Source organism: Rhododendron vialii, chromosome 7a (genome assembly GCF_030253575.1).
Source record: "Rhododendron vialii isolate Sample 1 chromosome 7a, ASM3025357v1".
In the NCBI taxonomy this organism is placed as follows: domain Eukaryota; kingdom Viridiplantae; phylum Streptophyta; class Magnoliopsida; order Ericales; family Ericaceae; genus Rhododendron; species Rhododendron vialii.
This window is the reverse complement of record NC_080563.1, coordinates 40,380,904-40,403,416: the sequence shown is the minus strand read 5'-3', so window position 1 is coordinate 40,403,416 and position 22,513 is coordinate 40,380,904. Positions and strand designations below refer to the sequence as shown.

Below are 22,513 nucleotides of genomic sequence, written 5' to 3'. Positions count from 1 at the left end.
CTTTTATCGGTAAAAGTTGTTTTTAAAATCCAGACCATTGATTGCTGAGATGGACGGCGAGAGATGCTCGTTGTAAGGGGATGTTGTGTGTAATTTTTCCTATAAATATGTCCCTATTTTCTATGGGCGCCGCTATTCGCAGCCCTCTATTTACTTCCGTAGCCCACTAAATTTCGGTAAATGATTGTTAAAAATCATAAATAACATTTCGGTAAATTGCTGTTGAAAACAAGATTATATTTCGGTAACTACATGTCGAAAATATGTTCAACTTTCGGTAAACAACTGCCGAACATGCGTTTTCGGTAAACATCTGTTGAAAAAAATATTATATTTCGGTAATTGGATGCTGAAAATATATCTCAATTTCGGTAACTAACTGGCGGGTATAATTAAAAATTTTTAACGGGCTACAGGAGTAAATAGAGGGCTGCGAATAGCAGCGCCCTTTTCTATGCACATACGTCCCCATGTTATTGCCAAATGGATACTTGTATGTTCGAGTATTCTCTCTCGTTAAAAAAGTAGGGGAAAGCATTCTCTCTCCCCGAAACTCTCTCGTAAGTTTGGCAAAACTTAGAACAAATTCACCCGTCGATGTCGATAAAAATCTGTGAAAATCGTTTTTTGGCAGGTTACAGTATTAAGAAGTTAAAAAAGGTCTTAAACTCGTTTGGTGCCATTTTTTTGGTCTGGATGAGAGGATGGCCCCCAGAATACTTGGGGTGGGGTGAAGTGGGAAGGGTTGGTAAGTCAACCTTGGGTCCAAATTTGGCACCAAAATAATTTTTCCACAAAATTCTTTATTGGCATAACGCAGACAAAAAATTAAAAAAAAATCTTTTTCTTTTACTTCACTTTTTTCTGATAATATTCTGATAATTGAACAGAGCCTAATAATTCAGCTGAGATTGCCTGTTCCCAATTCCCTATTTCTTTGAAAACATTGAATATACCAAAGGCATCAAACTAAGGAAGACGTGAAAGCAATGTTTATGGGCTGCCAATGGCATATTCGCATTGGTCGGTTGTCCATCATGCATCACAAATTCACAATATACGGTGGCTTATTATTCTTTACTTTCAGAGTATCACGTGACTATAGTTACATGGTACTCCTGGTAAATCACGCAATGATACATATAATTAAGTATATGATTTAGGATGTTATTTACACGTAAAAAGAATAAAAACATAACCTGCCAAACGTGACTGAGATAGAAACTTACGTGGTATCCGTAGTTAGGATCAAAATTTAATTAATCCTATTGCATGTATATATGTACGTATACGCCCCTGAGATTTAAATTGAACACCTGTTCCAACTGAGAACCTTTAATGTCTCGATAAACCGGACCGAAAATCAAAACTGGACTGAACTGGTGGTTTGGTTTGGTTTCTAGAGATAATCGGTTTGGTTTTTAGACAAATTAATCAAAAGAATTGGTTTGAATAAATCGGACCGGACCGTGTGTGTATATATGTATGTGTGTTGTATATCCATATGTTTGTAGTATTTGTTTTCATCAGATAGTTATGTAAATATACCTAAGAGTAAAAGATTAAGGCTCCGCTTGTTTCGATGTAAAATATTTTATAATGTAAAATGTTTTCCATAGAAAATATTTTTTTAGAAAATAAATTTCGAACTTTTATTTTTCGGTGTCTAGTTAACACTTGAAAAATATTTTCAGAAATCGACAAAATCGTGTAGAAAGAGAGGGGGACTTAAACGGTGGGGAGATTGGAGAATATTAGAATTGAATGTAGGTCAAGATTAACGATCGAGAAAACTAAACAATGAGAATTGTAGTAGAAGACAATGGGTTCATTTCGAAAAATAACTTAAGGAATATTTAAGGATAAGTCATTTTCATCCAATTAATGAAAAATGTTTTTCATGTGAAATGTTTTCCTCATTTTTTACACAACCAAATACCAAAAAATAGGTAAAATATTTTACCCGAAAACATTTTACTCCCAAACAAACGGAACCTTAGGTAAAACTTAGCTTAGGGTAATGAATTTTTACTAGTAAACTTCTGAATAGTTACTTAGCTTAAGAGCATCTGCAATATAACAATCAAAATTGGATAACCTAAAGTTGCCATATCATCTTTTGATTATCCATTTAAGACATTGCTAAGGTTAGCAATGTAGAGGTCCATAATGTCATAATCAAAATTGGATAACCAAAACTTGACACATCACTTTTTTAAACTACAAAATTCTAAAAGCTATTTTTTGACAATAATTTGAATACTCTTTTTGAAAAAAAATAACAGTTTTTTTTTCAGAAAATAGTTTAGTGAAAAAAAAATTGAAAATAGTTTTTTTCAAAAAGAAAACAGTTTTAAAAAAACTGTTAGAATCCTTTTTTTTTATAAAAAAAAAACATTATTTTTGTGTAAAAACACTTATAATTTTTTTTTTTTGTAAATACTGTTTTTTTAAAAAGTTTCTGAAAAAAAACAGTTTTTAAAAATAATTTTCTAGAAACATTGTTGAGAGAGAAGGTTTTTATGTAATGATGGTTGTACTTAAGTGAGAAATGTGGGGACCATTAAATTTGATTATTGGCAAAAAAGTTGTTAGTTTTGATTATTTAAAGGCCAAAATTTGATGATTTGCTAAGAGGTTGCTAAGTTTGGTTATTACAATGTGAGCACTTTTTTGAGCAAATATTGCTAACTTTAACAATATTTTGGTTTTGATTATTACATTGTGGATGCTCTTAGGGTAATGAATTTTACTAGTAAACTTCTGAATAGTTTCAACGCTTCATCTAATTAGAAGAAGGTAATAAATTTTAAGATTCCACTTTAAATGTTTTTAGTTGATTTTATGATTTTAAGATTCCACTTTAAATGTCGTTTAATTATTTAAACCTTTACTTTTTAGTGCTTGTGAAAGAAATGAAGAAGGGCTTACTTGTCATTAACGTGTGAGGCGTGGCTATGGTGGCATGACAGTGGATGGATTTTAGTAGGGAAAATATTTATTTTTTCTCTTGTTGTAAAATGCAGCATGAGTAACAAATCGAAAACCGGTCAAATTGAGCCAAACTGAACCATTAAAATTTGGTTTGGTTTGGTTTGGAAAAATACCTGACCAGATCAAATTGAAAAAAATACCTGACCAGATCAAATCGAACCGTTCACACCCTTAGCCTCGAGGCACTAATTGTTGTGGTGTATCTAGATTCTATGATCACGTGTAAGCATTCGTTTTGTTGGGTTCAAAGTGCATATCATCATAAATGGAAAAATCAAACTCCTTCAATATAATTAGTAGATACGCGATTAGGAGATTTGTCATATTAGTCCTCTTCTTAATCATATTGTTCATTCATTTTCTTAAAATCAAAATTACAAGATGATAATAAAATCTTACAAGATGTAGCGTTCAGATCATGATGATGGGCTCAAAAAGACCCACTAGAACCTAAATAAATACTTATTTTTTAAGAAATCAAAAATAATAGATATACGTAAAAAATAATTAATCTAACAATATGGATCTTATTTGATAGATCTCAATGAGATCATTTGAATGGTGAAAAAAAAATCAAAACATTATTTTTTGATTTAAAAATATAAAATAAGTTGCTTATATTTTAAGAAAGTTTTTGGAATAGGCCTAATATCTCATTGGATCTAGGAGTTATTATATGGTAAGTTTTTCTCCACAATCTACAACCACGTGTTATCTTGTGTTTTATATTTAAGCTGATAAGGGAAAAGGAATATAAGGTTAAATTAGAGAGTGAGTAGCCTGAAAGATAGAGGTTTGCTTTTTTTAAGATATAAGGTTCGAAATTTCTCAGGTAATGTTAACTCCTTTGCAGATAGGTCATACAGAACTTTTACCCTGCTTTAATTTCGCTCCTAGCAAGTGTGCGGTGAGATTGGGTTTAAGATTTAGTCAAAGTGCACGTAAACTAGTCTGGACACCTGAATTTAAGGTAAAAAAAAAATGGAGTTTTTCTCCAAAAAAGAAAAAGAAAAAAAAGAATTGGAGTAAAAAACCAAGGGGCACAAAAGCACCAGATATTAGCCACCTTAAAGCATATTCCCGCCAATCCGAACGTCACGTCCCAATATAATGACACGTGGCAGTTCCAAGTCGGTCCCACCGGCAAACCCAACCGCTTCACGAAACTCGAATGCACAAGTTAACGCCATTCACCGCCAAACGCCGTTAACGACTCTGTTTCCATATTTCTAAAGAGTACTCTTCTCTTTCCATTTGTGCTTTTCCCATTGCATATTTGCATGTGTATTACGTATTTATTCCCAATGTGCCCTTTTATATTTAAAAATATATATATATCGGAGCCATCTCATGGGTATTTAAGTCTAATTTATTCCTTATAGTTGGACCATCCAAATCTGGAAGACTCATTTTTATTGTATTTTTAGGTGAAATATTTGATAGGAAATTGAAATTTGACACTTTTTTTTTTTTGTTATCTACACTTTCTTTTTTGTTATTTAGTGTTTAAAGTGTATGTATTTTTTTTTGTTAAAAGACAAAAAAAAAATGAATGTGGGTAATAAAAAAAGAAGTGTGAATGTCAATTTCTTATTTGATAATTTAACTTAATGAGAGAAATGTAGAAGTAGAAGATTCTAGTAAAAAAACTTTAAATGATTTTAAGAAGTGGGATTTTTTTTTTTGACTTTTTATCCTTGTTTCATGTATGATTATGATTCCTATTAGTGCAAATCCAATCACCTCAATTTAAAAGGATAAATAAATTTTCACTGGTATTAAATGGTCACAAAAAAGTCTATTTAAAAATAAAATAATTAGAATCGTTCTCTTACAAAAGAATGGACCAACAGTCTCATTTTTCAAAAGGAAAGTGATTTTTGCACTCTCTTTTTTACTAACCACACTTCTCTTTTTGTTTTTAGCATGTGAAGTTACCAACATAACCTTCCACTTTATAATATATATATTTTTGCTATTCAAATGAAATGATTTGTGCACTAAGTTTAAGGACATATTGGTTATTTCACACACTTTAAAAAAAAGAGAGGAGAGTAGTGTATCTAGTAAAAAGGGGAGTGCGAGGATCACTCCCCTTCTCAAAATTAGTTTTTACTTTTTTTATTTTTTCAATTCTTTTTCTTTGAGAAAATTACAAATCATTTAAATACTAGTAGTACATTTTAAAAATATTAAAGAAAAACTGATTAAAATATACTACTACTCCATGATTACAAAGCATTTAAATACTAGTAGTACATTTCAGACACGAATTACACGTGGACGGTGGATGTGAATAACAAGTTGTGCCGCCAAACGCCGTTAGCACTCTGTCTCCATCTACGGTTTTTAATTGTACCTGTAAATTGTAATCGTGTCTTGTCTCTATTAAATTTACTACAAAATCTCTCTCTCTCTCTCTCTCTCTCTCTCTCTCTCTCTCCTGCATCAGCTGGAGCAGCTGGTGCCTAATTCGCCAGCAAACGTGGAGAGAGCAATCGAGAAGAGAGCCTTCTCAATCCGAGTCGTAGCATTTCGATTCTCTCTCTTTCTCTCATCTCGACAAACTATTCTCAGGTACGTTTCTCTCTCTACAAAACCACTCCGAAATGTTTTGGTATATTTTGGTCGAATTTGTTCTAATTCTCTAATTTTTTTTCCACCTGGAATTAGGGCAGGATCTGAAGAAAGTAGAGCTAATTTCTTTCCACGTACTCGAGCATTTCTGTTCTGATTGGAATATTGAGAGAGGATTCACTATGTCGGGTACAGCGGATCGATTCCCACAGCCTTGTGAGAGCTTCATTCTCTGTTTGATTTTTGTTATCTGTTTCTTTTGGTTTTTTGTCTTTTTGGAAGAGCAAGAACTTCATTGATTAAAGGGATTACAATCTAATACGCGAAAGACAAATAACGCATACAAATCAAATGAAGGATACATCCAGCAATAAATTGATCAGACAGTCGCATGTCTCTGTTTCTCTTTGTTATTGTTCTTGAGTCTGGGGTTTTGGATGGAACATTTTCTTCAGTAAGTTCGAGAATTCAAGGGAATTCTTGAGGGATCTAACACTATGTTGCTATTGGTTTAGATTCAACTTGGATTTCTATCATTGTATTTGTTGAGAAATTGGCCAAACCAACAAACACATAACGCCCAAAGAACAAATCAAGAAAAGAAAATGGAGAAGGCATGGCACAAAGATTTTACGTTGTTTCTCAACTGTGTAGTTTTTTTTTGGTAGCTTCCTCAACTGTGTAGTTGAGTACACACTTATGGTTCACACCACTTTTCACTATATATCGACTAAAGAATGTTAGTGCAGTTAAATCGGCTGCATATATCATGTGTTTATAACCTAGGAGTTACATCACCAATTACCGTAATGTATCCATGTATAAGGGCGCTACCCCAGGGACCCCTAACGGGCCTAACCTGACTGAGCGGATCGAACCCCAAATAGTCAGCGAAGCATAAATTAAAGCAAATCAGGCTTCACAAAACCCAACATTATAATGCCTTTTGTGGTGTGTATGTGAATTCTATCATTTGTTATTTACTGTTCTAAAACTTATTTTTTTCATCTGTAGCTATTGCGGCACTATGATAATGGTAGCTCATTACAAGAAATTGCGATTATTTGTGATAAAAAAAAATAGAGCACTTTTGCGTATGATTTTTATGTTTTTTTTTCCCACCTAAGTTTTTTCGTTTTTCTCCTGCTTTTGAGAAATGAATCATTACCTTTTCGCTGGCCTATATTCAAAAAATCAACAACAAATTACTTTTCCACAATTTTGTAGGGAAGTGCAAAATCTGAGACAAATGTATTATGTTCCAAGTTTGCAACAAGGAAGAAAACTTCTCACTTGGACAACTCTTGAATGGAAATATAAAGCCAAATACAAATCGTGTAATATTCCTTCAAAATCTAGTAGGGTTTTGGCACAGTGATACTGAAGGTTATCCCATCCTTCGACCTAGTGGCAAAACTTAGAAGCCCCAACCTTCTTGGAATATTGACCTAGCCTTTAATTATTGACTGTATTACCTCTATGGACCTTTGGTGACAAAAAGTGTATCTTTCTTGTGAAAGTAATCAGCGCTGATATTAGCAATGGTGGCATGATTGTTCCACTAAGATGGTATTTCACACTAAGAATCCCAGTTACTGCAGCAAATGTTTGTTGTTCTGTTGTGGCCTTCAACAGTGTTTAAAGGAATCTATTAGCCTCATGTCTTGCAGATTGCAGGATGACTCTCCTTTGTCTTATTAAAGGGATACCGAGGCTTTTCCAGCAGTTTTTTTTGCATATGATGTAGAGATGGGTTCAGGGTTTTAAATCGCCGTATCAGGAAACGTAACGGTATCAATGTGGCCATATATCGGACCATATTGGCCGATACATTAGTAAATAATGGCATCGGAGGGCCGAAATCCCGTTACCGAACTGGTGATACAATACTGGCTTTATTTAAAATCCTGGATTGGTTGTACTTTCTATGGGAAAAATAAGTGTGTCGGCCTACTGTTCAGTTATGGCTCAAGATGCAATTGAATTTTCTGTAGGTTTTGAAAGTTCCTCAGGTTTTGAGGAAAGAAAAGAACGGAAATCAGAATTTGAAATCTCGGAGGATGAAAGAAGGACGAGACTTGGGGCTTTGAAGAAGAAGGCATCAAGTGTATCTAGTAAATTGAGGAATTCGCTCAAGAAGAAAACCAGAAGGAAAAGCGAGACTGAGAGTTGCCTTCCGATAGAGGATATCCGTGATGCTAAGGAGCTAAAAGCTGTAGAAGCCTTCTGGCAAGAACTAATCTTGCATGACTTGCTCCCTGCGAGACATGATGACTATCATATGATGTTGAGGTGATCCTTTTTTCACTTGAAATACAGTCACCTATACATGTTTAGGTGTATATGCGCCCAAATAGTTACGGTTTTGAGCTATATTTTCTTGTTATTCATGCATACACGTACAGTCACCTATACATGTGTAGGTGTATATACACACAAATAGTTACAGTTTTGAGTTATTTTTTCTTGTTATGCATGCATACACGTACATTATGCATCCACTTGTGTACTATCCAGTCTATCCGTGCATAGACATGGATTCAGGCCACAATATAATGTCGTTAATGCAAGAATTTTGTTCGACTTGTTTGATTATTCATCTTCATCTTGTGGTTTGGAAGTCTTCGGTTACCCTTCCTTAGAGAATAGGATGTATTTCTGCAGGAAAGAAGTCGGCAGTTTATAACTATTTGTCCGCACTCTGCACTGGTATTGATTGATTCTAATTGATGTATGTGCAGTGTCTGTGTTTGTATAAGCTTGTAGGAGACCGTTGTTAACAATAAGATATTGCTACACTTGAAGAAACTTATGACAGCATGTTACTTTTTCTACATAGAATTAGCTTACTTAAGGTAAGAATAATTCTATTTGTGGTTAGCCTTCAGACATGTGTACTTCCTAGTAAAGCTATCCACCAGATGTCAACAACTACATATCAATGGCAAATGACCTACTACCTCTGACTTCCAAAATTACTGGACATTTTGCATGCTACAATGATTTTATGTACCATCATTTCTTCTCCACTTGATTGATTGCATGGTGAGATGATGTTGAGTTTTTCTCTAAGAGTTAATTTTTGTGCAGATTCTTGAAAGCGAGGAAGTTTGATATTGAGAAAGCAAAGCACATGTGGGCTGATATGCTTCAGTGGAGGAAAAACTTTGGTGCTGACACTATCATGGAGGTAACTTGATTATTTCCTGTTGAATTCGTCACAAGCTTTTTCATTTGCTCAAATTCCCGCCTTAGATTTGTTCTGGGAAGTGGGAACTTTATGAGATGCCAACTTACTCTCTCTTATTTTAATGTTTCAACCCATATAAATAATGATTTGGCTTTGGTGCATTTAGGACCATCCATAAGCAAGTGGGTTGCAGAGATACTAGAGGCTGTTTAGTTCATTTACTCTTAAAACTTCCAAATATGCATATAAGAGCTCAAGTTCTTAAGCTATCTATTTTATCTATGAATGTTCTATATTGTTGGATTTATCCCCAATTCGTTACATTCAGATATTATGGGCTCAATGACGTCTGAATGAAATTTCGATATTGAAATAATGAAAATAATTGGACAGAGTGGGTGGTGTGGTGTGAATTTTTGAAGGAAATTTGGAGGGTTGGTTAGTGATGACCTTTTCTTCCATCAATGTATAGTTTAGTGTCCTGGTTGAGCTTCGTTGTCCTATTATGGATGTTCAATCCAGCCAGCCATTGCCCTCAACCTAATCTTCGGGGTTTTGGTCAGTTGTAACTTGGTTGTTGACAAACTTCTTTTCTCTCTACTTAATTATGTTTCCTAAATGTACTGCTCGACTTAAACTCTCTTTGTTTGTTGTTTCTAAAATGCTTTTGTCTTGATGTTTTTTAATAGGATTTTGAGTTCAAAGAGTTGGATGAAGTATTAGAGCACTACCCACAGGGTTATCACGGCATAGACAAGGAGGGAAGGCCTATTTACATTGAAAGGCTTGGAAAAGCTGATCCAAACAAGCTTATGCAAGTGACAACTATGGATCGGTTTGTGAAATACCATGTGCAGGAGTTTGAAAAGAGTCTCTCTATCAAGTATCCAGCCTGCTCTATTGCTGCAAAAAGGCACATAGGTTATGGTACAACAATTTTAGATGTTCAAGGCGTGGTATGCTTTCTTGAAAAAAGAATATTTTACTTCTTCTATCGTTATAAAGCAAGTGTTACTCACCTTGGCTCTGTGATATTAACTTAAGCTCAATGCTTGCTCTGTCTTAATGGTTTAGGGTTTGAAGAACCTAACTAAACCTGCAAGAGAAGTCATTTTGCAGCTGCAGCAAATTGATAATGACTACTATCCCGAGGTATGATTCAGTGATTCTGAGAGTTAATATACATTTATAAGACTGTAAGTATGCCCTTGAAAGATCGCTGACTTTGGAATGAAAATTTTGCAGACACTTGGTCGTATGTTCATTGTAAATGCTGGTCCTGGCTTTAGGCTGCTATGGAACACGGTGAAATCTTTTCTTGATCCAAAGACATCTTCAAAGATTCAAGTATGCCTCTTTTTTTGTAGAAAGCATAAACGAAATTATATAGTGGATTAATATTACTTTGGCACTGTCTTTCAGGTTCTTAGTGACAAGTACCAAAGTAAATTGCTTGAACTGATTGACTCAAGGTAAATAAGTAGAATCTAAGCTTTTTTTGAGAACATCTATAAGTTCATTTAGGAGCATAATTACTGTATAACTCATGATTATATTTGTGCTTGTGCAGTGAGTTGCCCGATTTCCTAGGCGGAAGCTGTACTTGTGCAGATCAGGGAGGTTGTATGAGGTCTCAAAAAGGGCCATGGAAAGACCGTGATATATTGAAGGTTTTGGTGCTTATTTGGAGTTATTAACGCGATTTACTCCATTATTCAACTTTATTTGCATTAAGTATTGAAATCCCATGCACTGGCAACTACCTTTTTATATGCTCTCATCAAAAGTCTGTTAATACAGATGGTTTGTAATGGAAAAGCACGACGGCCCACACAGATAGTGACTATTTCAGATGGTGTGGGGAGAATAACTGGTGACGAAAAGACAAGTGATCCAATGGTAATCTCTGCTTGAGTGTGTTATAAGCAAATCAAATGTTTCATTTCGACTTTTGGATAGTTCTTTTGTTTCTTTTCTTTTTCCTTGGATAAAGGTAGTTGTGATCTTTTTGTTGAGCCAGATAAAAAGTGGTGACGACTCTGCTGAGTCAGGATCTGAAGCGGAAGAAATTGCCTCTCCGAAAGCAACAAAGACACATCCAGAACCAAGGTTGACTCTTGTCCTTGAAGAAGTAAGTTGTAATTACTGATGGCTGCAAGTGTCATACAAAAATCAAGAATTTCCGATCAGATGGAATTGGATTAGTTATTGACAAGCTCCGTTTTCCATATGTTGTAATGGAGCTTATTTGAATAAATGATCAACTCTTTTCCATGCATTGTATTGCAACTGAACAGTTGGTTAGATTCCAGTTGCGTTGCTCCCCATTTGCTATCCTTTGATGGCTATGGATAGGATTTGTATGGATGTTTCAAATTGAAAGAATAGACGTCCAAGCTAATGGTTATGCTGCAAAATTACTTTTGGCATCCATGTTTTTTTTGGGTTAATTTAGTGTTAAGGTTGAAAACAAATATCAAAAAGGGATGGTGCTTTTCTGGTAACCCATTAGTGGTGTCAAACTTAATTAATTAGTATTTACCCTCAATTGCGTAAGTACGGCTTGCCCTGTCTACGTGTGACCAAAAGTCTGAACAGGTAAACATTGCCGCAATCGCTTCACTAATTCACTTCCAAAAGCCAGCCACTTACGCAATAGGGCCGCTATTTTAAATAATAGTTAACATGCTCTAACCATTATTTAGGGCAGGGTGGTTGGAAATGCAGACTCAGGAGGCAGCTTGTCAGGGCATGATGAACATGTCCCTGTAATTGATGAGGCTGTGGATGGAGGATGTGAGGAAAGAATGTCACTTCAAGAGCCAGATGCTTCAAGAGGTTAGTGATTTTCCACCTTTCTCCTTTCCACATTGCTGCATCCGATATTTTTGGAATTGTAACCTTCTTTCTTGGTCACAGTCAAAGACTATACGATGTAAATGGAGGAGCCTTTATTGGAATGTCATCGTTACTCATTCTCTCTCTCTCTGCTTGTCCCCTGTCCTTTGAATCTCCCAGCATGGTGGTTTCTGTATATGATAATTTGATTTGAACTGGTTCGGGACATTATTATTTGCGCTGCCCTTCGCTTGTATTCAACTTTGTATTTTCTTATGAGCATGGCACGAGTGAATGAATGGCAACACATGAGATGACCATCATCAATATGACATCTCTTGTTCAGTAGTACTTGATTTCTTTACATTAAATAGTACTCCGTAGTAATCATTTTTTGACACTTGAGATCGACCTTTACTTGTCATGCCTGTTATTTGAACGAATGCGGAGGCATTTCTAAGATTCATGTGTGTTGTCGCTAGAGCATAACTAAACTGTTTTGATCCCCTCGTTTACCTTGTTGCGCCCTGGAACACCGGAAAGGAGCCTTATTTTTCACACTCTTTTTCATCTTTTGTTCCAGCTATCAATAATTCATTCCATTCATCATTACTTAAACCAAATATGGGGCTTTTTGCTAGCTGTTATGAATTTGATCAGATAGTAATCAGCTTGAATGAAATCCCAAACAGGGGTGCTTTCTTTGCCAAGAGTACAAATATTTCCGCAAGGACTTGGTGCTCAGATTTCTGCCGCTCTGCTGGCCTTCTTTTCGATCATTTTTAATCTCTTCACTTCACTTTTAGACAACTTGAACAAGAAGCAATTCTCCCTTCCTTCAAATTCTGGTTTCCCTCATTCAGACTTCTCTACTACTGTTCTGTGGAGATTGGGTGAACTTGAGAGGAAAGTAGATATGTTACGAACAAAGCCTTTATCTAGAGAGAAAGAGGAACTGCTTGCTGCTGCTGTTTGTCGCGTGGATGCCTTAGAAGCAGAGCTAATTGCTACAAAGAAGGTAATGCCTTTTTGTCTTCTTATTTTAGTTGTTTCATGACAGACATACCAAAATGTAACATCAATACTGTACATTTTTTGGTAAATTACTCTTCATTGAAAAAACCAAACAGCATAGAAGCTCAAGGGAGAATCCCTACATCACAACACCAAAACAGAACCTGCCTAAAACACAGACAGCTGAATCAAATAACAAACAAGGCAGGTATTGCAATGCGAAGAGTGTTTTGATAAAGAATAAGAAAAATAGTTTTTAAAATGTACTCTACCAGACTCTTTCTATTTATGAACTTATTTTCCTTCCACTCAAAATCAAAATACATTGATGGCATGCAGTGTACTTCTGAGAAAGGTATATACCCAATAAGAAAAACTATTATTTTGGTGCTTTGAAGGATGCTTTTTGAGTCAAATCAGCTCTAGCTCAGTTGGCATCTCCTGGTCCTTCCCTTGTGGAATGTTAGGGTTTGACAACCTTTGGACCTCCTGAGGAGCAGGAAAGAAATTCTGGAGAATGGAGTCGTATCTAAATTTGCTTACTTTTTGTGAAATATAAAGTACCAAACTCTAGAGTGATTGTTTCATACAAACGACCATAAAAACTTGCTTTATATGCCACGAAGAAAGTTCCAAGTTTTCTTGTTTTAGAGTTGTATCTTTTATTTGATATTTGAAAATTTTCTTATTGCTAATCTTTTCCCTCCTTTCTTTTCCCAATGTAAGGCACTGCATGAGGCTCTGATTAGGCAAGAAGAACTCCTTGCATACATGGATAGTCAAGAGGCTGCCAAGTTGCGAGTAAGTTGAAGACAACACAACTATCTCTTGACTTTCTCATTGAGCATAGGGAGATCTAACTAGTATATATATAGATATTAAAACTGGATCTCTCTGTGTGAAGCAGAAAAAGAAGTTTTGCTGGTAAGAAAGAGATTTGCGGAGCATTCGATTGTATGGTATGTTGATCAGTCATATGTAGGCATGTAGTCTTTTTTCTTTTCTTCTTTGTGTATGATTGAGATGAATGTAGACTACTTTTTCATTTGGTTGGTTTTATTTGGGGTGTTAATTCTTTGATTCCAACATTATAAGTGAAATTTCCGATGTACAGAAAAATACGCTCATTCGAAGTATAATGTAAATAAGCTGTTATTGTAGTTTTCTCAATATGCTCGTGAAGTGTAATGTAAATGAGCTGTTATCGTAGTTTTCTGTCATCATCAAGGAACTGATGGGAGCATTTCGTACTATCATAAAGGTTAAATTATCCTAAATAAAATCATTTTGTGATCTATATCTGCGTGTGATTGTGAGAACATGCAAAATCAGTTTACTGTCCTACAACCATTTGAGTTCCGGTATAGGTTTTTGCCCAGCAAACGGGAACAAGTAGTTATAGATCTCTACTCATAACACGATGTTTAGTACCTAACTCTGTTTCCAACTGCAAAATCTGACATTTCAAATCTCGGTAATAATTCTACCAAGTTTCTCGCCTACAAAACACAATGGAAATGCCATACTGAGAGACCATTCATTTGTACAGGTTTCCTTGAATTCGAAATTCGATGCCTAAATACCTTAGATGGACCTGCAGAAAAGATCACAACAAAGAGGATTCTGATCTGCAAAACATATTGCCGGAATCAAATAGAGTACTGGTTTTGCTCTTATGCTGGGTAGTGAATTCAATTCTTGCATTGGCCCAAGGCAACTGCCAAGTTCTATCGCAAGTTTTACTACACTATGCCACAATTCTTGTTCATAATGTGTTTTCTGTTCTTACAGACAAAAATGTTCATTTTCCATACTATCCTAGATCATGCGTTTCTCCCCTCAATTCGCACCCAACAATACTGTAACAACTCCGATTTTTCGTGCAATAAAAATCTCGTTGTTATTGAAATTTCTTAATTTCTCGTTGATGTTCTTATTTGATTTTCTTGTGGTTTGTATTTAAGCAATCGATCGCCTTATCATCGTAATTCTCGACTAGAAACCCTAATCGCACTTTGGACCCTCGAGAATCGTTTCTCGACTATTTAGTCCAACCTAGCAAGCCTAGTTAGCTTCTAACCGGCTCGATGGAGTAACCAAACTAGAAAGTCACCTAGTTACGTTTCCCTAACCGAAGATGGACCATTTTGCCCATGTTGAACCTTTTGAACCTTTTGAACCCTAGACTAGTAATTGTTTAATTATTTTCTTTTATTATTTTGGTTTTATTCTTTATCCATTGGACGATAGATGTTAAGGGAATTATTATCCATTGGATAATAGAAACCCATTTCTTTATATTAAAAGGATTTTTGAAAGATTTGAACAAGTACTTTGATCTTTTTAAGAAATGACATTTGAAAAGTACTTTTGATTATTTTTTCTAATAAAAGTACCCAAGTAACCTTGGACCATTGGATAATAACCATTAGGGTAATCTTTACCCATTGGACAAAAGCCTTTTCTTTATTTAATTGGTTAAGTACATATATATATAAACACATGGGATTTTACAAAAGGACATGTAGTCTTTCCAAAAACTTATTTTAGTATATAAAGTACCCGTACCTTATTATCCATTGGATAATAACCATTAGGGATTCTATTAACCATTGGGTAATAGGCTCATCTTTCAACCAAAGTACTTAACCCATTAAACTAATGTTTGTTAAGATTCCCGGGAGTACAAAAGTACATTATTATATTAATTAAAGTACGGTACTTTTTGTATTGGTTTAAAGAGTGAATCTTGACCCTTAAAGACTAAATTACCCTTTTGTACAAAAGTACCTATTATTTATTTGTATTCTTTCATGTTAGTACATACATATATATACATATATAGTTAGTACATGAGAGAGGGAGAGAGAGGAGAGAGAGGCTGAGAGAGAGGAGAGGAGAGAGAGGCCGAGAGAGAGAGAGAGAGAGGGAGAGAGAGAGGAGGAAAGAGGAAGGAAGAAGAAGATGGATTTGATGTGTGACATTAGTCTTTCAAAGTACTTCAAATCTTTGGTGATTCCTTTCCTAGCCAAATCTTAACCCCATTAACCTCCTTTGTACCAATTTCATTTGTTTAAACCAAGAATCTTGTACCCATGTCTCCTCCATGGCAACAAATCTTCCAAGAATCCCATCCAAGGACCAAAGTAGCCATGCAAGCCTACCATTTAGCCATTGATCTTCCAACCAAGCCTTAACTTCACCCATCAAGCTTTCAATCAAGCTTGACAAGTGAAAGAAATCAAATTTGTAGAGAGAGAGAGAGAGATTCGGTTGAGAGAGGGAGAGGAGAAGCCCTTGCCTATAAATAGAAGCTCATTCCAAGCTTAAACTCACACCTTCTCACTTTGCTCCAACTTCTCTCTAGAATTTCTTAGTGTTCTTGCTTTCAAAGTTCTTCTTTTCTTGTGTTTTTGAGTGTTCTTGAGAGAAACCACCAAACCACCTCCCAAAACCACCGTTAGATCTTTTAAAGTAGCTTAGTTAGTTAGAAAGTTGTTTCTAGGAAGAGAAAAGATCAACTCTCTTCCTTTCGAAGCAAACCGACGCCGTTACGCCGCCGAAATCCAAAACCGACGACCGAATCTTCTTAGCCAACTACTACCGCCAAGAAGCAAGGTAGGATTTCCTTAACTTCCATCCCGGTAGTAACTTCTTATCTCTATTCCTAAGTATAAGTAGTTTTGTATCATAACTCAAAAATAAGTTCATTTGAAAGTAACTTTGTTCATTAAAGCTTATGTAGATAAGGTTATCTTTGTTTAAAAATGAATGGGATGCATGATGTTGTTGTTGTGATTCAAACATGTTATGTGGTCAAGAGTTGGATAATATTGTTGTATTCATTTTAATTTTATCAATGCTCGTTATGTGGAAAGTCCTACACCACGGAGTCTATGTATGTAACGTGACACGAAAACCAAGAGAATAGAGACATGGCACCTAGGGTGTGTTAACGAAGATAAAAATGTGTATCCGAGGGAGGAAATATTTTGAAACTACATAATGACCGGTTTTTGGGTGCATTATGTGAGTTGTGTGTGTGTATGCCAATGGGAACCCGGCGCGGCGGAACCATTGTGAGGATACTCGGGAACTCGGCGCGGCGGAACCGAGGTTGGGTGTGTGCTTGGTTATCCGCGGTACGGAGCCAATGCGGTTGTGTGCCAATGGGAACCCGGCGCGGCGGAACCATTGTGAGGATACTCGGAAAACCGGCGCGGCGGAACCGAGGTTGGGTGAGTTAAAAAGGAGTTTTTGGGTAAAAAGGAAAGTGAAGTAAAAACACGGTCTACGACAAGTCCAAGTAATGAACACAACGTTAGTCAAGTAAGAATTGTAGAATCGAATATTTGTATGGACTATATGCATGATTTAAGTGGAATTGTTGTTATTATGTTCTTCGTTCATAAGTTAAGGGTTAGAGGGTTTGGATAGTTCTATTGAGCTTTTTGGCTCACGGTGTTGCCTTTTTGGTGACCCTGGCATATTATACCGGTGGCGACGCGGGTATAATATGTCAGATCTCATAGATGAGCAGGGCGAGCTTTACACCTTGGAAGCCTTCGGAGCCGAGGAGCTAGCTGTGATGGAAGAACAAGCGGAGCTGTAGATTAGGAGCCTTAGTTTCCTTCCGTTTGTAATAAAAGTACTCCTTTTCATGTTTTTGTTGTAATAAAAGAGCCAGACTCAGTTTTTATTTCAATAAAAATGTTTTATTTAACGTACCCAAATTTCGGGGCGTTACAAATACTCTACAGTCTACACGTCAGGAGTAGTAGTCCGATGCATATAGGTCTCATAAAGCGTTGGTAAAACTCAACCTGCATCAGAAGTCTCGTAGCAATGCTCATTCGCACCCATACTGTGATTGGAAATGCTTGTATTTCCCGTGAACAAGGACTCACAGCAATACTAAGAACACAAACTTTAAAACAGAAACCGTTCCATGAATGTAAGCCTGCATACATCGGGTGTCTTGGGACACAAAGAGGAAGTTGCGATTCTACCGCAAAATTCAGGAATAAATGCAATCAAATCAAATAGCTAGATCGTAGTTCACAACGAAGGTAAGCCATTGCAACTGCTGCAATTTCACATTTCGATTTTGAATGGAACACTAATATACAGACCGAATCCCCATTGAGCTTCATCAATAGCAAATGAAACACATCTCAATCAACAAGCACAATTTCAGAACACAATCAGAGAGAGAGAGAGAGAGAGAGAGAGAGAGAGAGAGAGAGCCCTAACCAGATTCCACAAAGGAAGAAGCTCTACTTCTTTTTTGTACCCGACTTGCGCTTGGGCGGTATAACAATATCTCCCTTCAACACCGGAATCTCCATCCACGCAGTCAACTCGCCGTACTTCTTTCGGAACTTCGACACCTGATCAGGGGACGGAGTCAGAATTAGGGGCGATAAACGAACCGAGCAGTTAATCGGTCAAAATAAGCCGAACAGTTAATCGGTCAAAATAAGCCGAGCAATTAATCGGCGGTCAAAACGAGCCAGTTAATTGGTCAAGCAGCTTAATTTGAAAATTTAACGACCTTCAAAAACATAAGCTTCGGCTTGTCTGAATCTTTTATATACACACTAAGACGAACGAGTCAAGTAGTATTTTAGCTTGTTTGAGCTTGATTTAAAAACTCATTGAGCTCAAAAATAAATATTCAAGCTTGATTTATTTTAAGCACCAACCGATTTTTAAAGCGTTGGATAAAAACTTCAAAAATGAAGTAGCAATTTAGGGCAAAATTGGAAGCTGTGGGGTCAAAATAACCAATACATTCACTGCAAAATAATAAGGAATATATTAATTGATCCAGCTTCTCTGCAATTGGAGTGCAGAGCAGGGAAGTCTCTGCAGTCTCGTAGCTTCCGTTCATCCCAATAATTAATGGTTCAAATATTAGAAAGACTCTTCGTGGGAAGAATAGTTTCTTTATTCTTTCACGCAAGGAGCGTTTCAACAAAATCTTGCCATTAAAAACACCGTTGGACAGCCGAGATTACCCCAGACTGCAGAGAAGCCATTTCCTATATTCATTGTTGATAATTCAAATAAATTGAGATCTAGTGACTCCACTCGTCTCTCAGTGGCTCCGCCCTCCTCGTACCTGATCGTCGTCGAGGAGGGTTTGGGACCGTCTCCCGAGGTAGAACGGGTGGTTTCCGGACCAGACATCGATGACGTACTCGGGCTGGGTCCCGCCGACGGTCAGGACGTGCTCGCCGTTGCAGAAGACCTTGGCGTCCTCGTAGAACTTGGGGTGTATGCTGTCCCCTTCCCTCTTGATGCAATTGATCCGCTGCGGTTGTCTGTAGGGCTTTCTGGTGGAGAGAGGTGGTGGTGGTTGGAGGAAGAAGGTGGGTCTATGGAGGGACGTGGTGGAGGAGAGAGAGAGCGCCATTTCCAGAGAGCGAGAGAGAGGAGTGGACGGTGATGCGATCGGATGGATGAAGGGGGTTATGAATGGATGTGGCTGTGGTCGTGTGTGGGTTTGACGGGCTTTTCTATGGGGATTTCTTGGGCTGGGCTGATTCAAGATCCATGGGCTATGCTATGCGAATTCTTGAGGCTGGTAAAATATGGGCTTTGATTATCGAGTTTCTTTTTTGTAAAAATGACGGCTCACGACGTGTTTTGATAATTAATATCCATCAAGGACATATTGAGAACATTTGTTAATAAGCAAAATATTTTTAGCGGGTATTAATTATCAAAACACGTCATTGGCCATCATTTTCCCCTACTATTTTGATCGTGGAAGAACACTAGTTACTTGAATAGGGTTGACAAATGAGTCAAATTACTTGAATAGGGTTGATAAATGAGCTAAATTACTTGAGTTTGCCTCATTAGGAGCTCATTCAATATTGATTTATTATCAACGCAAATGAAACTTGAATATTTTTTAAAAAATCATTAATTTTTTTAAACAAAGCTCGTTTATATTGGTCCTAACAAATGACATTTAAATCACTTAGCTTGTTCAATTTATAATACGCCTGAAATTTATTACTGTAAAATTTAGTAGAAACTAGCCTTAGTTTTTTTGAAGGGCGGAAAAAAAATTAAGGCTAATTTGGATTATACTAACCATCCACCACCTACCGTCACTTTAGGTGGGTATTAGTCACATAGTTTTTCAAATTGTCATGCACTAGCGTTCTCAATTCTCACACTGCGCTCGCGCTCTCAATCCTCACTCTTGTGAATTTTAGTTGTTTGAGATGTAATTTGAAGATGCTTTCGTGCTCACGCACACACACAAGCATTATGTGACTATGAATTACTCTCTCCGTTCCAATTCTATTGTCTCCCGTCCTATCTTAACCGGCTAAAAAACTAATTATAACTTTTAATTGGTAATACCGATTATATGCAATATAGGTATTGTTTGATAGATCTCAAAGAGCTCTTTTAAATAGTGTTTTCAAAATCACCTAAAACATCATAGATTGCAAGATATAATCAATTGAAAAGTGGGACAGACTCCAAAAGGGACAAGAATTGGGACAGAGGGAGTACATAGACAGAGGGTTACATTGTTCTTAACTTAGGAGTCAGAAATTGAACTGGAAAATGTACAATTGTGCAAAAAGCGTTTAACACAATTGAGGGGAGTAACTTGTGACACAGATCAACTTCTAGGGTCTTTGTGTGTAATTTCTCCTTTCCTATGTAGTAATCAGCATTACCGCCCAAATCAGAGACATTAGCTTCATTTTTATTGTTTTTATTGGTTGAAATGATATATTTTTATTGGTTAAATAATGTGATCCTGCAGGGGCAACAAGTTCTTCGTGAGGCCGAAGAGCGGCGGCGGCGGCAAGGTGGTGGCCGACAACAACAAGGGCGACGTCGTTTTCAAGAAGCCGAACAAGGAAATCCTGAAGCACGATCGGAAGAGGCAGATTGAGCGCAAGCTTGCCGTGCTTGAAGACAAGCTCGTCGATCACGGTTACACCGAGACCGAGATTTCCGACAAACTTGCAGAGGCTAGGAGGAATCTTCTCGACAAACTTACAGTTTTCGGGGACGAACCTCTTCTTGTAATCGAAAATCTCAACTTCTTGCGTTACGTAGGATATATAGGACTACTGAGAGCTTTTGGAAAAACTCTTGGTCATAGATATCACTATTACTTTTTTTCGTAGTTGAGCTTGTTTGGTTTGAGATTTAGAATTTTGGATTCCTTATTTGCACAGGTTTTCAATAAATTTTTTCTCAATTATTACTCTTATTTCTCTCTTTTCATAATCTTATTTGTGCACGGTTTTCAATAAATTTTTTCTCAATTATTACTCTCATTTCTCTCTCTCCACTCAAAATCCAAAATCCAAATCCCAAACCAAACAAGCTCAAAAGTTTGAGTTTTTACGCTAGTGATACGGCGATTATTCGTTTGATATGATTGTTTTGCCTTGCCCTATTTGTTCTTGGTTGATTTTTTCTGAAAAGCTTTTGTGGTAGCTAGGTTGTGCCATTCTAAGTAAGGTGAATGAATAGTGCTCAAAATAGAAGTTTTTCTCCTTCCGTGTGAGTTGAATGTTCTTACTACCTTCACATCAGCTTAGGCAAGGATGATAGCTAATTGGATTATGTGTGTTATAAATTCCCATGAGTTATTTTAATTCAAGATTCCTATCATAATTTTCAGTGAATAATGAATATATATCTTGCTAGTTGGTATAGATATGGAGAGGTCCTCAAGGCTCTGGATTTCAAGGCAGTTATGGTCCTCAAGGGAATTCTAGTTTTCCTTTTTCATCTGGATATGGAGGAATGCCTGCTGCTAGCTGCCAAATTTGTGGCAAAAACAATCACCAAGCTTCCACTTGTTACTATCGTGGCAACTTGGGTTACAGGCCTTTTGGTCCAAATAACAGATCTCAATTTGGACCACCTGTGCCACAGTTAGGAGCCTTCTCTGGTCCTTCTTCCAATCAGGCCTTCTATGCTACTTCTGATCCCATGGGGTATTATGGCACTGGTTCTTTTGATCAACCAGCATATGCATTTCAAATGACTGGTTATGGCAGTGGTCCTTCACCACCATCACAGTTGAATGGATCTTTTGCTTCAAATGTGGCATCTTCTTCAGGATATGGTTCATCAGCTCCACCTTGGTACTTTGACTCAGGTGCTACTTCCCATGTTACACATGATGTCTCCAATATCTCTGTGCCTTATGGAGCTTCAACCAATGCTAGTGTCACAGTTGGAAATGGTCAGAATATACCAGTTGCTCACTCAGGTAAAGGTCTTCTCCCTACCCCTAATTGCACATTTTCTTTATCCAATCTTCTTCATGTTCCTCTTATCTCTCATAATCTTCTTTCTGTTTATCAGTTTGTTCATGATAACAATTGCTCCATTACTTTTGATTCTTGTGGTTATGTCATTCAGGACAAAACCACTCGTCAAGTTCTTCATCAGGGTACCTGTCACAAGGGGCTTTACCCCCTTCTTCCTTCTTCTGACTCTGACAAAGTTCTGCTCAGTTTGTCTTCTTCAGCTATTCTTTGGCATAGAAGACTTGGTCATCCTCATGCTGGTTTGCTTCACCATCTGTCTAAAGCATATCAGTTACCTATTGGTCCTATTAGTACTTTAGAATGCTATTCTTGTAATAAAGCAAAAAGTCATAAACTCCCATTTGTTGTCTCCACCACTCACACAACAGCACCTTTTGAACTTTTACATATGGATGTGTGGGGACCAGCCCCTATTCTGTCTTTTTCAGGCTACAAGTACTATCTTCTTATTGTAGATGACTTTACCAAATACTGTTGGTTGTTTCCTTTGTATGCAAAGTCTGATGTCAATAAACATGTGCAAGCTTTTAAAGCTTTTGTCTCTACTCAGTTTTCTTTACCCGTCAAAGCT

The 22,513-nt window shown here is 36.8% G+C and overlaps 2 protein-coding genes across 11 annotated transcripts; one reads left to right on the top strand and one right to left on the bottom strand.

The window, feature by feature from the left end:
• The first annotated feature begins 5,410 nt into the window (after positions 1-5,410).
• LOC131334365 (phosphatidylinositol/phosphatidylcholine transfer protein SFH6-like) lies at positions 5,411-13,822 on the top strand. Of its 8 annotated transcripts, none has more exons than XM_058369342.1 (15): positions 5,411-5,571; positions 5,668-5,760; positions 7,566-7,863; positions 8,662-8,761; positions 9,451-9,717; positions 9,836-9,913; positions 10,007-10,108; positions 10,184-10,233; positions 10,332-10,431; positions 10,562-10,660; positions 10,782-10,892; positions 11,467-11,599; positions 12,292-12,617; positions 13,340-13,414; positions 13,521-13,822. In XM_058369342.1, the coding sequence occupies exons 2-15, from the start codon at positions 5,754-5,756 to the stop codon at positions 13,539-13,541; spliced, it is 1,767 nt and encodes a 588-aa protein (XP_058225325.1). In that variant the 5' UTR covers positions 5,411-5,571; positions 5,668-5,753; the 3' UTR covers positions 13,542-13,822. The 8 variants fall into 8 exon arrangements, with proteins under 8 accessions (XP_058225325.1, XP_058225322.1, XP_058225321.1 ...); XM_058369339.1 differs by having other exon boundaries at positions 13,518-13,822; XM_058369338.1 differs by having other exon boundaries at positions 5,668-5,787; positions 10,782-10,870; positions 11,472-11,599; positions 13,518-13,822.
• LOC131334367 (large ribosomal subunit protein bL31c) lies at positions 13,561-19,102 on the bottom strand. 3 transcript variants are annotated; one of them, XM_058369345.1, is made up of 3 exons: positions 18,738-19,102; positions 17,867-18,003; positions 13,561-14,207 (listed from the first exon to the last, which is right to left on the bottom strand). In XM_058369345.1, exons 1-2 carry the CDS (start codon positions 19,029-19,031, stop codon positions 17,890-17,892), a joined length of 408 nt encoding a protein of 135 aa, XP_058225328.1. In that variant the 5' UTR covers positions 19,032-19,102; the 3' UTR covers positions 13,561-14,207; positions 17,867-17,889. The 3 variants fall into 3 exon arrangements, with proteins under 3 accessions (XP_058225328.1, XP_058225327.1, XP_058225326.1); XM_058369344.1 differs by lacking the exon at positions 13,561-14,207 and adding an exon at positions 17,630-17,786; XM_058369343.1 differs by lacking the exon at positions 13,561-14,207 and having other exon boundaries at positions 17,630-18,003.
• Positions 19,103-22,513: the final 3,411 nt, after the last annotated feature.